This window comes from Lemur catta, chromosome 12 (genome assembly GCF_020740605.2).
Source record: "Lemur catta isolate mLemCat1 chromosome 12, mLemCat1.pri, whole genome shotgun sequence".
NCBI lineage: Eukaryota > Metazoa > Chordata > Mammalia > Primates > Lemuridae > Lemur > Lemur catta.
In genome coordinates this window covers 50435833-50455533 of record NC_059139.1, presented here as the reverse complement: position 1 = coordinate 50455533, position 19701 = coordinate 50435833, and the positions used below count along the sequence as shown (strand labels likewise).

General features: G+C 40.1%; 1 protein-coding gene across 1 annotated transcript in view; it reads left to right on the top strand.

Moving 5' to 3' along the window:
* The window catches only part of ARSB (arylsulfatase B), a 156832-nt gene extending 137490 nt beyond the window's left edge, over positions 1 to 19342 (top strand). The window contains exons 7-8 of the mRNA XM_045566179.1: positions 17705 to 17827; positions 19023 to 19342. Of these exons, the coding sequence (XP_045422135.1) occupies positions 17705 to 17827; positions 19023 to 19288 (389 nt within the window). The 3' untranslated portion in view covers positions 19289 to 19342. The remainder of the gene's footprint in view (positions 1 to 17704; positions 17828 to 19022) is intronic.
* Positions 19343 to 19701: the final 359 nt, after the last annotated feature.

Below are 19701 nucleotides of genomic sequence, written 5' to 3'. Positions count from 1 at the left end.
CATGAAATGATGCTTGAACCCCAGTTACTCTGAGCTTCACTGTATGTCCCTAACCGCACTGACCTCACCTAATTTTGGAAAAGTCTGACAAGTAGGAGGCAGATAAATACAGGTAAAAAGTAAAAGTTGGCTTGAAAATACTCCCTGAATATCCTGGCTGATAAAATATTCTCCCTCCTCCTCCTCCTCTGCCCCCTCCACCGTCTTTCCCTTTTCTTTTCTCCCCTGCCCCACCCCTCCTCTTTCTTTTCTATTTTCTTTTTGATTCCTTTATTGTTCCTCTCTTCTTTTCCTTGTATTAGATTCCTCTGGCTCTTGTTTCTGGCATAAGACCAGGACAGGTTACACCTGCTCTCGCTTCTGCACGCTCCTCTCTTTACTCAGCGTTAGTAAAGTGGCCTCAGTGAACACTTAATGTTTTTATTTTGCTTTGTGTTTGTGCGATTGAGATTGAAGACTGTCGAGTCTGTTCTATTTTGTTCTAAAATGATAAATTAATTAGAGTTGCCCTTTTGAGCCAAGAATATTAGTGGGTTTTGGTTTTGGTTTTGGTTTTAAACAGGGCTATAAGACCAGGAATGAGAAACTGGTCCATGAAACTAATGGCAAGCAAATTTAGACTCCAATACAGCACCTATAGCCTACAGTGGGCCTGACAAACAAAATCTCATGGGATGAGATTGATTCCAGCACTGCGGTTAGATAATTCAAAAAGCCTAAAGAAATTTTTATGCTAAAGTTAAAGTTGCCGCAGAAACTATATAACTTGAGAATTTCTGGTGTCTAAATATATGGACACTACAGAACCTACCACATCACTCTGTGCCTCTGCCCAGGTCACTTTTCCACTTTACACCTGTCCCCCCACCCCCCAGAAAAATTGCAAAAATCTTTCTAATGCCTACTCGGCCTTCCAGTTTCATCTTAGACATCATATTTTCAGGGATGTCTTCCCTTTCCCTGGACTAGTCAAGGTCTCCACCTTGAGCTCCTCGAGCCCCTGTCCCCGGTCACAACACCCATCATAATCTATCTTTACTGCTTGTCTACTCGTCTTCCCCCACCTGGCTGTGTGCCCCACTACTAGGACTAGCTTGAGGAGTATTTGTTGACTGAGTAAATGAATCTCTACTTCTGGGGGGACCATGGCCACATGCTCCATACACTTACCAGCTCTCTGCTCTCTCCTTCCTCTTCCTTTCCAGACTGATTCCCAAGCCATCAGGAAGACATTTCTCTTTGTTTCTTTGGTTCTGAACTTTACTAACCAACCGAGGACATTTGTGCTCATAGACATTTGATTTACATAGAAGTGCTGATTGGAGTAGAAACTGCCTACTCCTCCTTGTCCCTACGATGGGTAGGCTAAACATGGAGGTGGGAAAAAGGGCTTTATCTTCTAAGGAGTGGGGACTAAACGTCTCCTAAGTCCCCACTGCAGGCAGAATGGAAACAGAAGGTGCATTTGAGAACTTTCAAATCCTCTGGCTGACCACGCAGGGGGCTGGGCTGCCTGGTGAGGCAGGAAGTCCTCTGTGGGACTGGCCCAGGGCAGTAGCTGTGCAAAGACCATCACAAGCAGAATCAATGCCACTGAAGATGGTAATTTCAGGTCACTGAAGGTGGCAAGAGGCCAGGCAGCCCACGTTGGGTTAGGCTGGACCAGCCAGGAGGCCAGGGCTGAGCTGGGCTGGACTGAGGGAGCAGAGTTAAGTGCTAAAGGGACTTCGGGACCAGTGACCCCAAGCTAGAACCAGAACTGGGAATCCCTGTTTTTCACAATTTTGGCCAGACCCCTGGTTTAGCATATAGAATTTAGGTAGTGTTGCCATATTCCGGTCCCATAATTTTCTAACAATACCTGTTCCCTGGACAGCTGGTTGAGATCTCACAATCATAAGAGGGTCAGGCAGTTGGTCACACCTTGGCTTTGATGGCTGTCAGTCAAAGGCCACAGGGTAAACTTAAATTGAAATGATTTCTTTCACTTGACCAATTGGTTTTGCCTATGTGTCCAGTCCTGTGACAACTGCTATGGGAATGCAAGAGACCTGTAGTTGGCATCTTTGTAGTTTTGGTGCACAGAATTTTATTTCACCACACATAGGATTTATTTCCTCCTCACACTCATCCTGTGAGGTAGGCAATATTTCTACCCTCAATTTGCATGCAAGGAAACAGAAACTCAAAGTGGTTAAAAGACTTAATGAGATAGCAAAAAGAGATCGTTCTAAAGGCTACTGAAACACAGTGATTTCTCCAAGTTCACTTTCAGAACTGGAGCGTAACGGCATAGGGCGTACTGCTGCTACGTTCCTAACAGTTCTCTGTACATCCCAGCTTGCAAGCTGGGCGGGCCCTGAGTATGGCTGCTCTAGGCTTTTTGCACCTTCAAGAATTAAGCAAAGAGTTTCAGTAAAGCATCAGCTCAGAGTGTGGGGGCTTCAGTCCGTGTTTTTTAGGGAACTATTTTTAGAGAAAAATGTCTATTTTTAGGTCTTCATGATTTTTAAAAACAAGAATCAAGACAGCAATGCGTACATTCACATCTGGATATGTAAGTCCTTACCACACAGCTAGATGACCGAGCAGCGTAGGCCCAAGCCCGCAGTTACAGGGACATGTAAAACCATGGGCAGACTGGAGATTTGCTCCACATGTGCAGAGCGCATCTGTCCAGATGCAGCTGGGATGTGCTGTGATCTGGGAAGGGGACACCCGGGCTCTGGACAGTGGGCCTCCGACCAGCGGCCACAGTGTGGACCTTAGTGACCTGAACTTCCCTTCGAGTTTGGGATCCTTTGAACTTTTATTAGATTGAGCCATGAAGAAATGGTCAGCCAATCAAATGTGTAATGTAAGTTAAACTTTGATGTAAATAAACTTTAAGAGACATTTGATTTACATGATAAATAAAGAAGCAACTTTTAAGAATTTTTAACTTCAACACGAAAGTCAAAGGTAGTTGCTGCTAATTGAACCTAAATCTTACCTGCTTATTAAAAACATACCTGGCAGGATTCCACATTAGAAAACTTGAGAACCAAATTTCTGGAAAAGCTGGGGTTTGTTCCCCACTTAGCCCACGTGATAAGTTTTGCTGTAGGTAAATACGCATGCATCATTGAGCATGGAGATGGCATCCCCCTGGAAAAACCAGAGGGGTCACTAGCAGGAGAGTGAAATTTTAAACTGATCTTTGTAAATTATAAAAATAATCAAAACCAAAGAGCTCAGTAGAAATGAATGGCAGGCCAAATGGGGCAGAAAAGGGACTAAACCCTACAAGTGGTAAATTATAGCTTACACCCATAAATACTTTTTTTTACCTTAACACTCTTCAAATTCTGGAACATGAATTGGGGAGCAAACACAGGTCCTCTCTAAATTCAGGGCAGAGAGAAGAGGGTTTGGTTGTTTTGTTTTGTTGGGGTTTTTTGTTTGTTTTGGTTTGGTTTTTCTGATATAATAATGGCATGTTAAAAAAACTATATTATACTGATAATAGCATTCAGTGATAGTTATTGACAGACATTATTACCTGTTTCATAGAGCTATTGCAAGCATTAAACATGAAACACTTAGAACAGTGTTTTATGCTTATAAGCATGCAGTAAGTGCTTGTTAAGTATCAGCTGTTACTATCTTTTAATGTTCACAAAAGTCTTACAATATACTAGATACTGTGCTAAGTGCTGTATATGCCTTATCTCACTTGCTATTGTTATTTCTTTGGTTTTTGTTTTTGTTTTTTGAGACAGGGACTTCCTCTATTGCCCAGGCTAGAGTGCCGTGGCGTCACAGTTCACAGCAACCTCAAACTCCTGGGCTCACGTGATCCTCCTGCCTCAGCCTCCAGAGTAGCTGGGACTACAGGAGTGAGCTACCACACCCAGCTAATTTATTTTTTAAATTTTTTGTAGAGATGAGGTCTCACTCTTGCTCAGGATGGTCTTGAACTCCTGGACTCAAGTGATCATTCCACCTCAGCCTTCCAAAATGTTAGGATTACAGGTATGAGCCACTGTGCCTGGCCTCACTTGCTATTGTTATACTAATTTTATAGATAGTAAACTGAGGCATGGAAAGTTTAGAAAGTTGCCAAAGATGGCACAGGTGGTAATAACATCTACTGCCCACTTTCTATATGATACACTTAGTACTAAACACTTTCATACAACAATTCTGTGAAGTAGATACTATTATCCTCAGTTTACAGATGGGGAAACTGAGGCCTAGGGAGGTCAGCTAACACCAAGGTCACATAGCCAGTGGGCGATAGAGCTGAGACTGGAACCCAAGCTGTGTGGCCCCCAAAGCGCATGCTCTGTGCTGCTGTGCACCATGGCCTTCTGGGAGAAGGTGTGGCAGAACTTCAATCACTCAGCCCTTCCCTCCCATCCTTGTAACCATTTCCACTACTGCCTGTCTTCAGGGTCTCAGTGGTAAGTCTTCCTAAGCCCCATTTTCCAGCTGTGCCCAGCTCATTCTGCTTGAGCAGCATGTCAGAGAGTGAGAGACCCAGACCATCGAGTCTTTCACCACCCTGCCCCAGCCCTCACTTACATACCTCTAATGCCAGAAAATCACCCTCCCTGGGAAAGCCATCTCTCCTGCCTTCCGAAAGCTCTGACTGTTACAAACACATTCATTACATTAAAGCCAATGCCAAAATGGTGCTATGTTTCTAAACCTCTTTGTGCCTCGGTTTCCTCATCCATAGGACTTTCATAAGGGTTAAATTAGACTCAAAGCACTTAAACTGCCCAGTGTATGTTATGTCTGATAAATGGTAGTTTCTATCACTATTTTTTTTAAATTATTATTTCTCCCTATGTCTACCACCCCTGAAAGCCTTACACTTCAAATTCAGTCCTTCTTGAATTCACCCTTTTCCACCATGCTGTCAGCTGCAGCCTGCCCTCACCTTCTGTATCCAGGATACTACAGTAGCCTCCTGGACGACTTCATGGGCTCCTTTCTGTCTCTCCAATCTGCCCTGCAGGTGTAGTTAGGAATTGCCTTCCTTGGTCATTTCCCTTCTCAGAAACCAAACTGGTTCTTGGTTGCTTTCACACTTTGGATGAATTATAAGGTTCTCTACTAATTTCTTGCTGATCCACATACACATATTCTTTTCTCTGGGCATGAAAACTTTCTGTCTTCTGTGAACTTTCTTCTTCAGCTAAACATGTCAGCTAACATGTTTATTTTGTTAAAGCATTATATAGTTAAGTCTCAAAGGTTATACACCAAAATAGTAACAGCAACTAAATAAATGTACAGGTAATTTTAATTTTCCTGTTCATATTTTTCTATATTTTCCAACATGTAAATAATAAAGATATAAATTACATAGTTAGGAAAAATAATGCATTTTATAAAAGTACAGTCATAGACTATCAGACAGTCATTTCCTAAGAGTCAGGAGAATGCCCTGTACAGTCAAGAGACAGGGCTGCCTTTCCTGAAGATCAGAAGTGTTTCCGGGCATCCCTCAGTCCCTTCCCCGTTTGGTGAGCCCATTGCCTCCACTAATTAGTGTCTTTCAAACTATACTTTAGCCACAGACCCTTTCTTCAAACGAAAATATAGAGAAGTACAATATATTTAGCAGATACTACAGATTCTTCCTTAAGAGTTGAACACTCTGTTGAAATGGAGATTGGGAATCTGGACCCCTACCCAGTAACTCACAATCCCATCTCAAGACAACTCCTGAGGTGTTGTTAGAACCCACTTCAGGTCTGGAGAACACAATTCTCCACTGAAACCGCTGGCCCTCTTCTGGTAACTTGAACTCCTTCCGATTTCTAGGAGTTGCTCTGTAAGTTTACTACATATTATACAAGATAGAGATTTTCTTTGTTTGCCTTAAAATTTTCTGCTGATTTCCTTTTTCACATCCCAAGTCAATACACATGGCTAATTCATCCTATAATTGAGTATTTCTGTCTGGCCAGAAGCGTTATTATCCCAGAGGTAGCTTTCAGCTCAGAAAGAAAAGAGAAATATTTGATTGTTTGTGCTTTTCTCTTAACTCCCTTGTTTTTGCCCAAATGTTAACAAATCCAATGCCTTTTTCTCATCTATCAAGCTGATACATGGAATATTTGACGCTTTTGACTTATAGTATGAAACCTCTGCTCTCTTGGCTTCTGTGATATCCTGTTTAACTGGTTTTATTCCTCATAGTATTTTCTTCTCTGTTTCATTTGCTAAGTTTTTCTTTGGCCCTCAGTACTCTGTTTCTGGGCTTCTGTTTTCCTCTTGCCTCCCTCTCTCGACAACTGGTCCATTTCCAGGGTTCAGTGATCACTGCGTTGTAGGTGATGCTCAGTCAGTGTGTGCTTCAGGCTCTCATGCGGGGGCCAGTCCTGTAGCTCCAGGATGTAGTGGATATTTCTACCTTGTGCTCAAATTAATTCCTCAAAATCAGTATATCTAATTCCAGAATCATATTCTCCCCACTATTTCCTGCCCCGACATCTCTATTCTGCCAATATCAACAATATTCTCACCAAACTTAAAACCTTGGAATTTTATCTTTTCTAATCTTTTGTCACCAAATATCTTGGATTTTACTGGCTAAACTTCTCTTAGATGTCTCTTTGCTCATGACTTCATGTCATAAAATTTCAGAACACAATGTTTTATTACCATATACAGTTGTTAATCAACAAGTATTTCTGTAATTTAGATCTACTCTAGCTCTCTCAGAGAAATTCTAAAGTTTGTTAATATTCTAAGAAATCTCTGCCTCCTATCTCCGGAGGGTCCTGACAGTCTGTCCAACTCACTGTCAAGTTAATAATGAAAGCACCAGAGTAACCAACTCAATCTTGGGAAAAAAACAAAAGTTGAAGGACTCAAACTTTCTGATTTATGAACTTACTACTGAGCTCCAGTAGTCGAGATAGTGTGGTACTGGCATAAGAATAGACATATAGATCAATGGAATAGAATTGAGAGTCTAGAAGTAAGCCCTCATGTTTATGGTGAATTGGTTTTTGACAAGTATACCAAGACAATTAAATAGGGAGAGAATAGCCTCTTCAACAAATGGTGCTACAACAACTGGGATATCCACATACAAAAGAGTGAATTTGGACTCCTACCTCTTACCATATATTAAAAAAATTCAAATTGCATTAAAGACCTAAACATAAGAGCTAAAACTATGAACTCTTAAAAGAAAACATAGATGTAAATCTTTGTGACCTTGGATTGGGCAATGGTTTCTTAGATATGGCACCAAAAGCACCAGCAACAACAAAAAAATTTAGACAAATTAGAATTTATTAAAATTAAATTTTGTGCTTCAAAGGACACTATCAAGCAAATGAAAAGACAGTCCACAGAATGGGAGAAAACTTTTGCATCTGATAAGGGACTTGTATCTAGAATATATAAAAAACTTGTACAACTAAATACTAAAAAGACAAATAACCCAATTAAAAATAGGCAAAGGATTTGTGACAACATGGATAAACCTAGAGAACATTATGCTAAGTAAAATAAGCCAGATACAGAAAGACAAATTCTGTGGCCAGGCACGGTAGCTCACGCCTGTAATTCTAGCACTCTGGGAGGCCAAAGTGGAAGGATGGCTTGAGGTCAGAAGTTCAAGACCAGAAAGACAAATTCTGCATGATCTCACTTATATGTGGAATCTAAAAGAATTGAATTCATAAAAATGGAGTAGAATGTGGGTTGCCAGGGGCTAGAGAAGTAGGGGAGGAAATGTGAAGGATGTTGGTCAAAAGGTACAAACTTTCAATTATAAGATGAATGAGTTCTGGAGATCTAATACACACCATGGTGACTATAGTTAATGTATTATATACTTGAAATTTGCTAGGAGAGTAGACATTACGTATTCTCACCAAAAATTAAAAAAAGTAAATGTGTGAAGTGATGGATAGGTTAATTAGCTTGATTGGGGGAATCATTTCACATTGTACACATATATCAAAATAACACATTGTATCCCTTAAAGATACACAGTGTTTGTCAATCATACTTCAATGTTTTTTTAAAAAATGGGCAAAGGATCTGAGTAGACATTTTTCCAAAGATATACAAATGACTAATAAACACATAAAAAAAAGTGCAACTTCACTAGTCATTAGGAATATAAAAATCCAAGCCATGTGAGAAACCACTACACACAGGCTAGAGTGGTTCTAATCAAGACAGACACTATCGAGGGATGGCAAGGATGTGGACTAATACCTCATACACTGCTGGTGGAAATGTAACATGGTTCATCCATTTTGAAATACTCTGCAGTTCCTCAAGAGGTTAAACCTAGAGTTCCCATATGACCCAGCAATCTGCTTCTATTATATACCCAAAGGAAACGAAAACATACATCCACACAAAAATAGTATGTGAATGTTCATTCCAGCATTCTTTTTTTTTTTTTTTTTTTGAGACAGAGTCTCCTCTGTTGCCCGGGCTAGAGTGCCGTGGCATCAGCCTCGCTCACAGCAAGCTCAAACTCCTGGGCTCAGGTGATCCTTCTGCCTCAGCCTCCCGAGTAGCTGGGACTACAGGCATGCACCACCATGCCCGGCTAATTTTTTCTATATATATTTTTAGCTGTCCATATAATTTCTTTCTATTTTTAGTAGAGACGGGGTCTTGCTCTTGCTCAGGCTGGTCTTGAACTCCTGAGTTCAAACAATCCACCCACCTCGGCCTCCCAGAGTGCTAGGATTACAGGCGTGAGCCACCGCGCCCGGCCCCAGCATTCTTAATAATAGACAAAAAGTAGAAACAAACAAGTATCCATTAATTGATGATTGGATAAAGAAAATGTACATTTTCAGCAACATACTGCAATGAAAGGCATATTATTCATTAATAAGAAGGAATGAAGTACTGATAAATGCTACAATATGTATGAAACTTAAAAACATTATGCTAAGTGAAAGATGCCAGACACAAAAGGCCACGTATTGTATGACTCTATTTATATGAAATGTTCAGAACATAAATCCAAAGAAACACAGAATAGGTTAGGGGCTGTGTAGGGCTGAATGAAAAGGGAGGAAACGAGGAATGACTGTGAATGGTACAGGGTTTCTTTCTGGGGTGATAAAAATGTTCTAAAATATCTTATGGTGATGGTTGCACAATTCTGTGACTGACTACACTAAAAACCATTGAATTTTACACTCTAAGTGAGTAAATTGTATCATATGTGAACTCTGTCTCAATAAAGCTGTTAGGGAAAAATAATTCAATCATTAAAGATATATATTTAGATTCCTCTTGTGTCTCCCTATTGATTAGAAGGGAAAGTATTTAGCACCTCCTTGAATTCGTTTTACCCCATCTATCCAAGGATCTCACCTACCCCTTCTGTAGCAGTTGTATCATCTGTCCTTCAAATGCAGTAAATCAGTGGAGCTGCTTCTCTCATTCTTCAGTCTAAAATTCCCTTCTTCACCTTCTGTTCATCCCATTCTTAGTCACCTGTTGACTTAGTAAACATTGTCAAGTGCTTACCGCTGATGTGCCATGGCGCTAGACTATCTTTGGGGTTATAGAGAAGAATCAGACTTAGGACATACCCTCAATTTTTTTACACTAGGAGTGGGTATGGTGGTGGATAACAAAGAGGTGCATTTTTAAGTCTTACCTAAAGTCCTCCTTCCTTCATTAATGTTTCTCCTCTGTGCCTCAGCCTTTATCAACTTCCTCCTACCATGACCTTTTATGATATTTGCTGTCTGACCTTAATCATATTCTGCCTCATGTTGTTATTTAACCATTTCATATGTAATATTTTTATCTTCCTAATTAATTTATAAGATTTGAATGGCAAAGCTCCATCCCTATTTGTTTTCTGTTGCTGCTATCACTACTGTAACAAGTTACCACAAACTTAAAATGACACAGGTGTATTATCTTACCGTTCTATAGGTCACAGGTCTGACAGGTCTCAGGGGGCTAAGATCAAGGTGTCAGTAGGGCTGCATTCATTTCTGGGGCTCTAGTCTAGAGCCCATTTCCTTGCCTTTTGTAGCTTCTAGTGGTCACCCACATTACTGAGCTCATGGCCCCCTTCTTCCATCTTCAAAGCCAGCAAGGTTATATCCCTCTAACCTTTCTCCTGTAGCCACATCTCTCTCTGACCACTGTCAGGAAATACTCCTTGCTTTTATGGACTGATGTGATTTGATTGAGCCCACCTAGATAATCTGGGATAATCTCCACATCTTAAAGTCTTTACCCTTAATCATATCTGCAGAGTTCCTTTTGCCACAGAAAACAACATATTCTTTGGTTCTGGGGGATTAGGGTGTGTACATCTTTGGGGGCAGTTATCCTGCCTACCACACCCCGTTTTATATTCTTTGTATTGCCTAAGAGCCTCACACCATGTTGACAGATGGGTGGAAAAAATATATTATGCAAGGACTGACAGTAACAACAATGGCAGCTACAACTGGGGTGTCTATACATCAGACAAAGTAGACTTAAAGGGGAAACACATTATTAGAATTAAAGAGGGATTTTTCAAAATGATTAAAAAAAACCCAGTCAACTAGATAGTTATAATAACCTATAAATTTGTAAGCACTTGGTAATATAATCTCAGAACGTATGAAGCAAAAAACAACAGAACTAAAAGGAGAAATAAATTCTCAGTCATGGTGACAGATTTTTAATGTACCCCTCTCAGTAATTGATAGAACAAGCAAACAAACAAAAATGGCCATAAAGATTTTAAAGATGTGAACAGCATGGTTAACAAATTTGACTTAAATGATATATAGATCACTGGACCCAACAACTTCAGGCTACATACTTTTTTCAAGTGAGAATGGAACATCATACAATTGGCTATATGTTCGGCCATAAACCAAGTGTCAACACATTTCAAAGGATTTCAATTATATACTATAAATCTAAAATAATTCTAAAATTAAAAGTTTTTTTTAAATTAATAGATATGTTCTCTAATCATAGTGTAATTAAACTGATAATTAGTAATAATATGATAACTAGAAAATTCTCAAGTGTTTGGGCATTAAGTAATACACTTTCAAATTGTGAGTTAAAAAAATCACAATGGACATCAGAAACTTTTTTATCTGAATAATGAAAATACACATTTAAAGCTTGTATGATAAAAAAATTAATTGATGCTTAGGTATAAATTTATATATTAGGAATGAAAAATTCTGAATATCTATTGTTCAAGAACTTATAAAGAGAACAAAAAAACCCAAAGAAAATAAAGGGAAGAAAATAATAAAGATAAAAGAAGAAGTTAATGAAATAAAAACAAACATACTACAGAAAGGATCTGCAAGGCCAAAAGTTGGTTGTTTGAAAAAACTAATAAAATCAATTAACCTTTAGCAAAATTTATTATGGGGAAAAAAATAAAAAGCATGAATTGCCAACATCAGGAATGAAAGGCAATATTACTACAGATGCTACAGACATTTAAAAGATAATACAAAAGAAAAAGTTATATGAACTACACAAATTTATAATAAAATACAATTTACCAGAACTGTCAAAGGGAGAAATAGAAGATCTGAATAATCTTATATTTGACAAAGAAATTAAATCAGTAATTTCAAACCTTCCCACAAAGAAAACTCTAGGCCTAGATGGTTTCATGAATAAATGCTTCCAAATATTTAGGAAGTAACACCCATCTTACATAAATTCTTCCAGGAAATAGTAAAACAGGGAACACTTCCCAGTTCCTTTTATGAGATCAATATAATCTTGATTCAAAAGCATGATAAAAACATTAAAAGAAAGAAAATTATAGACCAATTTCTGTCTTGAGCATAGGTGCAAAAATCCTAAACAAAATGTGAATCCAGCAATGTATAAAAAGAATAGGGCCGAGCATGATGGCTCACACCTGTAATACCAGTACTTCGAGAGGCAGAGATGGCAGGATTGCATGAGGCCAGGAGTTTGAGACCAGCCTGGACAACATAGCAAGTCCTCATCTCTACAAAAAAATTAAAAAATTAGGTGAATGTGGTGGTGTGCACCTGTAGTCCCAGCTACTCAGGAGGCTGAGGTAGGAGGATCACTTGAGCCCAGGAGTTCCAGGCTGCAGTGAGCTATGATTGCACCACACTGTACCCCAACCTGGGCAACAGAGCAAGATCCTGTCTCTAAAAAAAAAAAAGGATTAGAATGAACAAATGAATTTAGGCAAAGTCCTTGGATACAAGGTCAATATATTAAAAAGTCAATTATATTTTTATCTATCTGTAATACCCATTTAGAACATGAAACACATTTTAAAATATCATTTATAATAGTACCAAAAAACATCAGCCATCAAGGGAGTGAACCTAAGAAAAGATGTTTAAGACCTCTACACAGAAAATCATAAAACATTATTTAGAGAAAATTTTTAAAACCTAAATAAATGTTGGGACCCACTATATTTATTAATTAAGACTCAATATTTTAAGACACAATACTCACAAATTGATACCTAGAATCAATACCATCCTAATCAATATCTTAGCTGGTATTTTGTGAAACTTGACAAGCTAATCCTAAAATTTATGTTGAAAATGCAAAAGGCAAAGAATGAAATTAATCTTGAAGAACAAAGAAGTTGGGAGATATATACTACCAGATAGAAAAACTTATAAATCTACAGTGATTAAGACTGTGGTGTTAGCACAAGGACAAATAGGTCAGTGGAACAGAATAGAGACTCCAGACCTGAACAGCTACGCTATTCAATGCAGTAGCTGCTAGCCCCATGGGGCAGTTTCAATTAATTAAAATTAAATTTACTTAAAAATTCCATCCTGAGTTACAGCAGCCACATTTCATATGCTCAGTAGCCACACACGGTTAGTGGCTGTAGCATAGGAAAGCACATACACAGACCATTTCCATCACTGCAGAAAGTTCCGCTGGACAATGATGTGCTAGAGACACACGTGCCCCATATGGACATATGGTTTTTGACAAAGGTATCTCTACAGATGAGTAGGAAAAGGACAGTCTTTTTAATCAGTGGGGTTTGTTAGTTGAAAGCCATATTTTGAAAAAGTGAATCTTGATTCCTACCTCACTTCATAGGCAAAAATCAATCCCAGGTGGGTTTTAAATTTAAATATAAGAGGTTGTGGGAATTTTCATACAATGGAATAATATCCAGCAATGAAAATGAATGAAGTATTAGAAACAGGCTGATTCCCAACAACATAGATGAATCTCCCAAACAATAGATTGATCAAAACGAGCCAGAAAAAAGAGTAACATACTATATGTTTTCCATTCACACTGAGTTCAAAAGCAGGCAGAAATAATCTCTGCTGTTCAAAGTTAGGATCGCAGTTACCAGGGGAGAGGAGGTTAGTTACTGAAGGCTGCTGACGTGGGTTTCTGAAGTCTTAGTAACGTTCTGTTTCTTGATCCGGTCGGTGTTGACAGGGGAGAGTTCACTGTTCATCAAGCTGTTTACTTGTGATTTGTGCACTTTTCTCCATGAGTGTTATTTTTTAAAGCAACCTCTGTATTGACACAGAGAAAGTTCTTGCTAATTTAATAAAAAAAAAAAGATGAAGTTTCTCTCAAAATTTTTAGATAGACAAAAAATTTCAAGTCTGAAAATATTGGATATAGGATGTGGAGAAATGGGGAGATGATTAGTGGGAGGGCCAAGAGTATGTGTTGTAAAGTTGAAAGTGTGCACACTCTGCAACTCAACAGTTCTGCTTCTAGACACACATTCTTGAGAAACTCTAGCACATTTGCACAAGGAGATATGGATAATAATATTCATTTCAGGATAGTTTATGATACCCAAAAAAAGAACATTAAAACAATTTGAATGCCCATCAACAGGGGAGTGGATAAATAAAATGTGATATTTTTATATAATGAAATATTAAACAATTAAAAGGAATATATGCACATACATAATCACAGAGCTCTAAACACACAATAGTGAATGATGAACCAAGTTGCATACTAGGTCTAACATATCACACAGGTACATTTTAATTTAATTTTTATTGATACATAATTGTACATATTTATGGGGTACACATGATATTTTGATATATGCATACAATGTGTAATTATCAAATCAGGGTATTTAGGATATCTATCACCTCAAACAATTATCATTTCTTTGTGTTGGGACTATTTCAAATCTTCTCTTCTGGCTATTTTTAAATATACAATAAATTATTGTTAACTATAGTCACCCTACTGTGCTGTCAAATAACAGAACTTATTCCTTATATCTAACTGGATTTTTGTACCTATTAACCATCCTCACTTCCCACCCCTACCCTACTCTTTCCAGCCTCTTGTAACCATCATTCTACTCTCTACCTCTATGAAATCAACATTTTTTAGCTTCTACATATGAGGGAGAACATGCAATCTTTGTCTTTCTGTGCCTGGCTTGTTTCATTAAAGATAATGACCTCCAGTTCCATCCATGTTGCTGCAAATGACAAAATTTCATTCCTTTTTATGGATGAATAGTATTGCAGTGTGTATATATTCCACATTTTCTTATCCATTCATCTGTTGACGGATATTTAGGTTGATTCCACATCTTGGCTATTGTGAATAGTGCTGCATAAACATGGGGGTGCAGGTATCCCTTTGCTGTACTGCTTTCCTTTCCTTTGGGTAAATACCTAGCAGTGGGATTGCTGGATCATCTGATGGTTCTGTTTTTGGTTTTTTGAGAAACCTCCATACTCTTTTCCATAGTGGCTATACTAATTTGCATTCCCACCAACAGCACACGCATACATTTTTTTTTACTTTTTTATTTTTTGAGACAGGGTCTCACTCTGTTGCCCGGGCTAGAGTGCCATGGCATCAGCCTAGCTCACAGCAACCTCAAACTCATGGGCTCAAGCAATCCTACTGCCTCAGCCTCCCAAGTAGCTGGGACTACAGGCATGCGCCACCATGCCCAGCTAATTTTTTCTGTGTATATATATATTTAGTTGTCATACTAATTTCTTTCTATTTTTAGTAGAGATGGGGTCTCGCTCTTGCTCAGGCTGGTCTCGAACTCCTGAGCTCAAATGATCCACCCACCTCGGCCTTCCAGAGTGCTAGGATTACAGGCGTGAGCCACCATGCCCAGCCTCACACATACATTTTTAAAGCATAAGACAGTAGTATGTATTATTCCTTGGCACATGTGTGTTCTACCATACTTTGATATGGCTGAAGAATGCCCTGAAGTCATGATAGCAGCATGCTCTGGAGAAGCACAGGAAGAGCCTGAGGTTGAGGACGGGACAAAAGAGACTTCATCTTTATTGTCCAATTTCTTTTATTTAAAAAAAAGCAAACATGTCAACATGTTAACATCAGTCCATTTAGGATGATGGCTCACAGAGTGTTAGTTATATTAAGCTTTGTAATTTTGTCTTTGTTTAATTTCTCAAAATGAAAGCCAATAAAATTGAGATAATAGAATCTTTCATCGTTTAGTCTTCGACTTATTTATTGTTTAGGTATTTTATGTTCCTGTTTGTTTTAACAAAAAAAGTATATAAATATAAGTATAGCTGATATAAATTTCCTTTTTTTGTTTATGTTCACAAAATATGCTTGTTTTATTTAACGTTCTTTGTATCAAAATGTGACCTTCATACAGACTTGTGAGGAGGAAATCATTAGGGCTCAGGGCTTTCCCACAGTCTGTGTATCCCGCTTCCTGGGATAGACATCCTCACGCACCTCAGTCGCTAGAAGCACCGGCTGGATGGGTGCCACGGGAGCCAAAATAGCCACAAGAAAGGAGGCGAGGATCCAGGACGATTCTCCTCTTTGCTGCTAAAGATGTGTTGTTGAGTGATTGTTCAGACTGAAGCTCTGAAAGCACCGATGTTTATTGGATCGGTCTCCTCTACAGGGTCATTTCCAAAAGACTGTCAAAATAGTGGGACTTCCCGCCTTTTCCATCACTGACAGGGCTTCCTGCATCAAACCCTGCATCAAACCCTGAGGAGCCCAGATCCTACTTTGGCAAGGAGGAGGGTGTTCTCAAAGTCTTTTATAAAAGGAAGGCAGACAGATGGGTTAATCACCGTGATGGCGTCTGTACTCTTATAGACATATCGCACATGACGGCAATTCCTTATTGGGCTGCTAATTAAGCAACCTTTTGAAGTGCTCTCAAGAGGATTGCCCTGACCATATTTGCAAAGGTAACAGATAAATGTGGGCTTAAACCAGATTAAATATTATTCAGCTAGACTCCAAGTTGAGGCTTTGAACTATGCACAAGTCAGAGTAAGGTGAGGGACCTCCATAGCCTGCCCTCATGAGCCACCAGTGCCTTCCACAGGAGTGGAAGAACTCTTGCTGCGCCTTAGTCACCCCTCCCCACGAGCAGGCAAAGGAAGGGGTTGTCCAAAAGGAGGACTGAGCATCTGAGCATCTCAACCCAGACCCTTTTGTCCATCTAGTTCCTGAGCCAGCCTGTCACTGAGATGTATGTGAGCACTCTGGTCTGCTCTGGGCTGTGCACTCTGCGAGCCCGGTGCATGTCCGGCGAGATCAATGATGGTGGCTAAGTCCTTCTAAATCAAGGGTCAGCTATGAGCAAGCTCTCTCTGCCACAGATCTGAAGCCATGTTCTCTCCAATCGATTTTGTCAGTAATAAAAGCAATATTTTTTGCTCCGTCTGGCTTCTTCCTCTTGCTTGGTTCCAAACTCCAGAGGTATTAGTAATTGCTCCCTCAAAAACCTGATGATCGATTAATATAAAACCTCAAAATGATAAGTTAATGTAATCCATGATACCAACCAATAATTTGTATACCAAATTTATCCTTATCCTGTCCAAATAGTTAAACACTGCTCACTTTTATATTTCATAAGTGTGGTTTAAAAATAAATGTATCTACTGTTTGGCCGGGTGCGGTGGCTCACGCCTGTAATCCTAGCACTCTTGGGAGGCCCAGGTGGGAGGATTTCTTGAGCTCAGGAGTTCAAGACCAGCCTGAGCAAGAATGAGACCCCCTCTGTACAGAAAACAGAAAAATTAGCTGCGTGTAGTGGCACATGCCTGTAGTCCCAGCTACTCGGGAGGCTGAGGCAGGAGAATCGCTTGAGCCCAGGAGTTTGAGGTTGCTGTGAGCTAGGCTGATGTCACAGCACACTAGCCCATGCAACAGAGTGAGACTCTGTCTCAAAAAATAAAATAAATAAATAAATGTACTCTTTATCATAGCATGCTTGAACTCTCATAGCTTGAGATAGACTCCATTGAAATGTACATTTTATAATTTATCATACTATCTACATAGGAATTAGTATGCAGGGAAAATGCGTTTAATTTAAACATTTAGCAGCAAAACACACACACACACACACACACACACACAAAATGCCAACCCACACTGCTGTAAAAAACACTGTTCTGCATATGGCCAGCTGTACATTGGCAGAACATAGTGATTTTAAGGATGAATTAGTCTTCTAATCTCTTTGGGATTTCCTTTATATTTGTGGTGGTTTATGACTGACATATAACTATAGTTTTCTGTTTGCATTTAATAAAAGATTCATTTCTGTGGCAAGATACACATTTGCACTCCAGTGTTGAATAAAAGCTACTGTTCTGCAAGCAGCACATAAAATGCTGATTTATAACGACACGTTCCAATGACAGCGATCTAATTCTTCTAAACTATTTCTTCCCAGGTCCTGGGAATGGCATGGCCTCAGCAAAGGTTGATTCTTCTCTTCCAGAATATTCAGCTTTTAACACATCTGTCCATGCTGCAATTAGACATGGAAATTGGAAACTCCTCACAGGCAACCCAGGTACGATGCTTAGCTTACTGAGCGTACTTCCCTTCCCGCGGTAGACAGGGCAGGGCGGTATCTCCAGTCTGCTTGCCCTCGTGGGCTTATATTCCTTTGGCCATTCCTCTGGAAAGAAAGGATATTATCACTCTTGTTCTAACCACTTCCCACCTCTGTGGCCGTCTCTTCCTGCTTGGCTCCTTAAGGTTCCTAAGCCCTACCACTCACCTCACTTTGCTCAGACACCTGAAATGTTAACTTGTCTTTCAAATCTTTCATGATCCCTCCTGATATGTGTCATAAGAAGATGACCGTTTATTCAGGGCTTTCTTTTCCCACTTGTAAGACTCAGCCTGTTCCCAGTGACACAGCTTCCATTGTTGTCCTGGCCCACGTAGGCCTTCCCACCAGAACATCAAGGAAAAGTTTTAACAAAGTAACTATCTTTTGCAAAACATCTCTCTGGGGCTGCCAAAGGAGGAGGAATGGTTTCATCTACTGGTCCTCACCCTCTCCCCCCAGGCCCCCCCAAAAAAGATTTAAAAAATTGAGAATTAACTGTAGTAGGGGCATAAGGAAAAATGCTACTCTAATGCTTCATGGAAGATATGGATTTCAGATACGTGTGCCTACCGAGCACAGCACATTCAGTGAGCAAAGAGAATCTCCAAGAGCTACACCCTCAGCTGATGGCAGAGCTGGGGAAGGAGGTTGCTTCCCCTGATCATATTCTCTAAAAGTGACATATTTTCAGTACATTTTAAATACATGGTGGGATGGTTAAGATTGAGAGGCAATTAAGCAATACTTACAATGGGGACATTCTTGGCATTTGTAACAAGACAATTCTTCATTGTTTGGGACTGTCCCATGTATATCACAAGACACTGTGGCATCACTGGCCCATGCCCACTAATTGCCAGGCGTACCCCTACCCCCAGTCCTTGTGACAACTAAAAATCCCCTCACACGCACACACACATGCACACACACTCCTGACCTCCCTGGCTGTGCAGCAGCGAGACGTGTCTAGTGAAAGCACCAGAAGTCAGAGTCTGAGACAAACCTACAGACAGCAGCATCACGATGGGCCACATCTTTTCATGTGTCCACATCCCCAGCCCAGAGCAGCCTTGTCCTCAGACCCCCTCCTGGAAATTAGAACCTGCCTGCCGTGCTTTTCCCTCCATAACCTGTTTCGTTTCTTTGCTAGGCTGTGGTTACTGGTTCCCTCCACCGTCTCAACACAATGTTTCTGAGATACCCTCATCAGATCCACCAACCAAGACCCTCTGGCTGTTTGACATTGAGCGGGACCCAGAAGAAAGGCATGACCTGTCCAGAAAATACCCCCACATCGTCTCGAAGCTCCTTTCCCGCCTGCAGTTCTACCATAAACACTCAGTGCCCGTGTACTTCCCTGCGCAGGACCCCCGCTGTGATCCCAAGGGCACTGGGGCGTGGGGGCCTTGGATGTAGGATTTCAGCGAGGCCAGAAAACCTTCCCGCTGCAAGCTGGACTTCAGACCTTTACTCTCGTGACTCTCGTTTCGTTTGTTATCCCAACCTGGGTTCACTTGGCACTTCTCTTGCTCCTAAAACCACACTGAGGTATCTAATTTCAACCCCTGGTGCATTTACAGAGCTGATAACATCTAGAACACTCCTGTTACTGGCCGGGGCATGTGTCTACAGGCAGGGTGGCTAGGTTCATCCCCTTTTCCTAAGCCGTGGGACAGCTGGGAACTTGAAATAGGAAGTTCTCAGTGCGTCCCGGAGGCCGGAGCAGCTGGCTCTCTTTGCCTCACAAGTCAGACATTAGATTTCCCTCTGCCAACAGCTGGTTTTATTGGAATGACTCAAATTTCTTGTAACAAATGAAGGGAACAGAC